General features: G+C 48.6%; 1 protein-coding gene across 1 annotated transcript in view; it reads right to left on the reverse strand.

Moving 5' to 3' along the window:
* CSGALNACT1 (chondroitin sulfate N-acetylgalactosaminyltransferase 1) overlaps positions 1 to 6592 on the reverse strand; it is a 103694-nt gene that overhangs the window by 16592 nt on the left and 80510 nt on the right. The window contains exons 6-7 of the mRNA XM_034647774.1: positions 4571 to 4749; positions 3593 to 3687 (exon numbers count right to left, since the gene is read on the reverse strand). Coding sequence (XP_034503665.1) covers positions 3593 to 3687; positions 4571 to 4749 — 274 coding nt within the window. The remainder of the gene's footprint in view (positions 1 to 3592; positions 3688 to 4570; positions 4750 to 6592) is intronic.

A 6592-nucleotide genomic window follows, 5' to 3' on the forward strand; every position in this document is an offset into this window, starting at 1 on the left:
GTGCCCCGTCAGCAAGCTTCAGACATTTAAACCGAAATGCAGATTAGTGGCAAAATACTTCTTGGAAGAGGGGAGACAGGCAGGGTGCAGAATCAGAGAAGGTGAGGATGGGAGTCAATATACCACTTACACCCTGGACAGAGTAGCACAGGGTCACTGGACTTAATTGATGGGGGGGGATGCAGAGCAGACTGAGCTGTCAGGCACCGAGGGCATCTCCTGGTGAGGAGAGGGCCCCGAGGGGGAAGCCAGCACACAGAGACTCGGGGTGGGTATGCTCGCCTGGTGGAGCCGCCAGCTGGGGCGTCTATGGAGGGGGACCACGCGCCAGGTGCTGGGGTTTGCAGCCATTTCCTCGGTCATCAGTTTCAGAGTCAGCGTGGGGAGCAGTTAATCCCAACAAGGCATCAAGACTGGCAGTGCTGTGCGGGAGCCGGTCCCACCCAGATCATCAGGGCTGTGCAAGCCTCTGCCTGCCTCAGCAGTCAGTGACATCACGGGGGGCCTCCACCAAGCCGGGTGGGGGTACTAACGGCGTGGAAAATGGCCAACACGATGAATCAGGGCTTCTTCTCCCCCTCCTTTCAGACAGTGGGTTGTTACACATTTACTAGCATACCACTGGCTTCGGGCTGGAAAAGATGATTTAAAATGGGATTAATCTGTGTTTTGGAAATGTATCTCTGGCAGAGGGTGAAGGAAAGACTGGATGACATGGGAGGGAAAGGGTCTACAGACGGAGGAGGCGGGAGGCTCCGGCAGTGGCCCCAGCCACTTGAACCGGGAAAGTGGAATGTCTACAGTTAATACTTATTTAAATCGGAGTCATTCCTTTCTCTCTGAGCTGTTTCTACACTAAAGCATCAGCAAGTTTTATCTCAGGTTTAGAAATCAAGAAATTAATTGTTAGCATAAAATCCCATGGTTTCACATACTTCTTATTATAAATGGTCTGCACTCAAAAGTAGTCTGAATACACACACACACCCACCATGAATGTGGCTTCTGGCTTTAGTCTGAAGACAAAGTGTTATCCAACAGCAGTGACCGGCATGGGGACTAACGAGGTCACGTTCTCGGGGCTGCTCCCACACCCGTCCCGTGTCCGAGTCCGTGAATACTTTTTGTCACGGCTGCATTCTGGGTCTGTGTTCTCCCCCACCTTGAGGCTGTTGCATTCCAGGGGTGGCTCTCAAGACTACCTACAGATCTCAGATCTTTCCCGACTGAGCCAAAATGAACCCTTGCTAGGAAGTCTCTCCTAACCTAACCATCCCTAACCATCTTTTTTTATTTTATACCTTCTCAGCACCTACACATTCTGTCTCCATTAAGTTAATTTTTGTAGCTTGATGTTCTCCTTTGGAATTTTTGTCAGATCATTTCCTTTATATTTCAGCGCTCATCTAGATCCTAAGCCAATCTGCTTGCACTGCACTAGGGTAAGGAATTCTGCTTCGGGCCTGAGTTCTGCTACTAGCTAGTTCTGTGAATCTTGGGCAAGTCTACAAAAACAAGACAGTAAAGTGACCTCCCCAGTCACTTCCGAGCATACGAAACTGTTTCAGTTTGTCTGACTTCTCCAGAATGTCCAGGCTAGTTCTCTGCAGACAGCAAGAGCTCCAGAAATGGATCATCCAATAGCAAACATAATCAACACTTTGCTTTTGTGGATGGAGAAGCCCCTGTGTCTCAGAGACAACTGCTGTGTTTCTCTGGACTGGATCATCAATGAACACAGAACCTTAACGGAGCAGATCTAAATGCTCTAGGAAAGCTCTAAGGTATATTTGGAAGTAAATGTCCCCAGTTGCAGGATAATTCTGAGGCTCTAGTTATGGACACAGTGATCTGAGTTCTGCTTCTGCCCGACCATTAATTCTGGGGATCTGAGAAACTGGGTTAACCATACCACACCTCTAGCTTCCCTTCACACCTGCTTCTCTGCAGGAATGGTAATAAAGGGATAAAACTTTTAAAGTGTGAAATGAAAAGAATTCCTTGCAAGCAAATAAGAGCTTTATGAGTTTGAAGTTGAAACATTAATCACATTTGATGTCAAATGTAAAGAAGTACTTTACTTAAAACCAAGAGAATTTATATTCTGATTGGTTGAAAGAAAATAAACCCTGTATCCCGTTTCCTCTCAAGCCCTATTGGAAGCTTAGAACTTATGGAAAGGAAACAAGAAGGTTTGTGTCTCAACAGAAGCAATATCAGATAAAAACTGATTCTTGGGGAATGAAAAGCTCTTACTGTTGACATATACAGCACACATACACATACGGTTACATAAACAGATAGTCAGTGTATCTGTGGTATTGGAATTTCACTGGGGGAAGAAAGAAGTATATTATTACCATACCACGCAGCATGGGCCCAAAGGGAAACCAGGCTGGGATGGGTGAGGAGTGAACGTCATCCAACCTCAGGCAACCCAAGCTGAAACCTTCTGGAAAAGATCACTGTATCAGCTGCCAGAGGTTTACTGAAGGATGGGGCTAGAGGGAACAGGTTTTGCTACTCCTGGAAGCTTAAAGACAGAATCAGTCCTCCAAAAGAATGTCAAAGAACACATGTTTTCAGTGGAAATCAATTTACTCTCCCATTGCAAAGAAGCATGAGAGACTTGGTTCCTTCCCATCTTCACGTTCACAAGGCAGATTTCCCTTCTCCATCGTAAGATGTACTTACTGGGAAGAGGCACGGCTTTGCCTCAAGAGGAGACAGAGACACTCAAGGTGCTGAAGAACAGACAGCCCAAGGTCTGCTGTCTCCAGACAGCCTGAGCTGGAATGCAGCTGATGTCTCTGCAGGAAGAGGTCACAGTCCCAAGCTGGGGTTGACAACAATGGGGAATTTCATCTCAGAAGAGTGTGCCTACATGTGTCACAGAGACCCTCTCCTGGCTTTACGTCACCCTCCTATTGCCCAAGCTGCTTCTCTGTTAAATGGGCTCACTGCCACGGCCGCCGCCACCGCCACCTCCATGCCCACTCAGCGTATGGAGATCCTTGGTGGCTGTGTGGTCTCGCTCTCCATGACCTGTGCAGCCAGGATCGTAGCAGACAAGCCCCTCCAGCGTTCCTTCAAGAGACAGCTTGCTGGTGCCCATGCCTCAGAGGGACTGGGATATGTGGGGATGGCAGTGTGATGGGACAGGCACTGGATCTGGTCCTTATTCTGCCACTGACTCTTTCACCATGTGACCTGGGGTGAGCCACCCCTTTCTGGCTTCTATTTGCCATCTGTCACCTTTCTTACCTGGGAGCGCTTGTAATAACAAAGCAAAAATGTGCTGCATCCATAAGGCAATATTCCTAGCTTCCAAAAACCAACTAAGAAAACTATGAAGGTGTGAAATTACCTTTCTGTAAGGCACTGTTCCTATTTATTTTCCACTTTTAAATATTGCAAGCACTTCTAATGAATAAGACGCTGGGAGCAAAGGCCAGAACATCTGCCAAACTTAAAAATTACTATGGGAATCAATCCACAGATTTCCACTCACCTTTACTCATGGTCAGGTGCCCCTGGTAATGAAAGACATGAAACAGAGCCTCACAGAGACACCTGCGGGGTAATTACTCACCAGCTGCTGTTCTAAGGGAGGCACTGCATCGTGGTGGCCGTATATTATGCCAGGATTGTACTGACTGAAAAGGACCGGATAAAATACCTTCTTCCCTGCAAACCAGAAAACAAACATTCACTTAAAGCAACAGACAAAACTATTAGGCTGGTTCACTTATAGTCAGCCCTCGGAAATATCCCAGGTGTTTGCATCCACGTTTTCTTTTCTTATCACTCAACCCTAAAACGGATCTTGGAAGTTCTGCACACCTAGACCAAATGGACAGACTCTAATAATCTGACTTCCTAGCACAGAAGTGGTGCTCAAAATACGAAGTGTCCCCCAACAGGGGCAGGGTGAGAGAGAGCTCCGGAGTCCCTCCCCCCCCGCAGACATTAACCCTTTAACTGCTGGCTTGTGGGGAGTCCGAAGGTGGCCAGAGCGGCCAGGGTGACTTCAGGCAGCAGGAGTAGATTCAGGGACCCCAGGGTACTTGCTCTTGACCGGCTTACACGGAAGAGCTTCGATATTTTAACAGTAGTTATCCACTGGATATCAGCCTTGGTTCGAGTCAAACTCTATGAAAATCATTTTCCTATTGTGGGTTCTTTCTGCCCTGAGCCCTTTCTCCCTCAGTACACGCCCGCAGCCACTGCTTTCCCTTTACTTTCAGACAGCTTCCCAGCCCCTGTCCTCCCACCACACTTTCTCCCGTGGATGTTCACTAGGGCCGGCCTCCCAGCTGCAAATGGAAAAGGGGTTAGAGACTCGAACTTAAGACAAAGAATCCCACAATTACGGTGGCTGACAGGCCCACACTGACATCAAAGGAGAAATCAAACCAGAGAATTTTCCTTTTCTTTGTCACTGGGGTAAAATCGGGCCAGTGCAGAAGCAGGACATCAGGGGGAACTGTGAAGGCGTGAGTGCGAATGTGACAGAGCTAAACACCACCACGGGGGAGAGAAAGCGAGAGCCGACTCCAGAGACCCTTACCTGGCTGTGTATTCAGCCTGCACGTGTTGAGGAATTCAGAGGTGAAGTGGATGTCGACGTCACAGAAAAAGAGGAGGACGTTGCTTCCTCTCCAGACGCGGGCTCCAACATCAAGTCCCTTTCCCCGAGAAAACTCTCCATGCAGCTGGATGAAGGTGAAGTTCCTGAAGTTGGCCGCTCTAAAAGGGAAGGCCAGGTACAGTCACTCATGAGCTCATGCACCCAGGTGGAGAGAATCCCCTGGAAAACACAGGACCAGGGCCCATCCACATCTTGCCACATAGCTTTTGTAACCATGAGGGCACTGAGACTACCAGGAAGGTATAGAATGACCCAGACTCACTGGCAGCTCGCTGAGATTAAAGGTACCAGGAACACTCAGTGAAGTTTTAACACCAATTTATTTCTTCTTTCTCTAGCAATTTCCCCATAGTGAAAACTGTACTGTTACAGCTAATGGATATTCTCTAATGGATAGAGAAACTTGAACCCGTGGAGACTAGGTGCACAGAACCCAGGACAATCTCCACGCCTCCCAGCCACCTGAATGAAACCACTGGGCCAAAAAAATAAAATCACACTGGAATGGCCCCACCTAGTGTCTTGTCATCTGTATGTGACTCAAGACCAGGCATGATGGTCTTGATGTATGTCTATCCCCAGATTTAAACCTGGACTCCTTCCCCACCCTCAGATAAAGCAAGAGAGCACAGCAGGAAAAATGACAGACTTGGATTCAGGTCACTAAGGCTGTCCCAGGCCTGGCTCTCCTACAGATTAACTCTGTGATCTAGGTCAGCCCATTAATACCCTGGAAGCTCAGCGGCCTCACCTGCAAAATGGGAATAACACCACCTTCCTTAACTACCTCCCCACAGAGTTATTAATTAGATCAACCCTGCCAAGAGCATAAAGCAGTATGTAAGCACCAGCTCTCGCTGTCCTCAGCCCCGGCAAGGATCCCCAGGCCTGTGGTGGTAAAGCCAAGCAAGACATTTCTTCATTTGGCTCTCCTTCCGCAGGGACTGCAGAAACTTCTGAAATGGGGCTTGTTGTCTTGAGCAGAAGTTACAGGAATTCATGTCGTACCTAGAGGTATAGGGATTGTCTTCGGCCAGACAGAACTAGAGAAGGACTCTGAGTCCTGGTCCAGCTCCTAACCCTGTCTGTGCAGCAGGGGTCCTGGCCTTTGGCAAATCCCCCTTTTCCCGCTCATGCCACCCATAATGGTTCCTCTGCTCCCACAACCTGGGTTCTCCCCTCCACCTACTCCATTCCTGCCTCTCTAATCTTGATGTATTCAAAGTAAGTATAAAAACCCATTTCCATTTCAAAGTTTGTATTCCAAGCAACTCTCTTGGGTGAAGGTCAACGCGAGAACAGAGTCAGAAACTTTTCAAATGTGAAGTTGTGCTTATACTCTGGTTATTTAGTGAGTGGAGAGGAACTAGTCCCGCTCCCCCTTCCTTGACCTAACAGCTGCTTTCAAACCTGGGACTGAGCTGGGTTTTTTATCTGGGAATCTGTGGGCCCAATCTTGTCTGAGTCCAGTGCCAAACATGCTTTCCAGATTTAGATCACGGCAGGAGGCCTGGTGACTGGAGAGCACTGGTGTCTGGGTCAGCAAACCTGGATCCAGGGCCTAGAGCCACCCCTACCCCCACTAGGTGCTCGACAGCTGTCTGTGAAGAAACGTGTCACTAGACGAATAGCTCTAATCCCAGCTCTGTCTCTCACCTATTTGGGGAAAGTCATTTCACTTCTCTTGTCTCAGGTTCCTCATTGCAAATCTGCTGGAGGCCGAAGGGCCCTTTCCACTCTCAAATTCTGTTTTTCTGGGATTCTGCATTCAGTTCAGCCCAGTTCTGCATGTGGGGGGATTCTCCTCCTTTTGCCTTCTCCAGGGAGGTGGTCCCAGGTCGTATTTTCTGTGAATAGCACTGAAGTCATGCTCCAGAGCCTCTTCAGTGCTTGGCCTGGCCCTGGTGAGGACGGGGCCACCTCCCTGTTGCAAAGACGCAC

Source organism: Ailuropoda melanoleuca, chromosome 18 (genome assembly GCF_002007445.2).
Source record: "Ailuropoda melanoleuca isolate Jingjing chromosome 18, ASM200744v2, whole genome shotgun sequence".
In the NCBI taxonomy this organism is placed as follows: domain Eukaryota; kingdom Metazoa; phylum Chordata; class Mammalia; order Carnivora; family Ursidae; genus Ailuropoda; species Ailuropoda melanoleuca.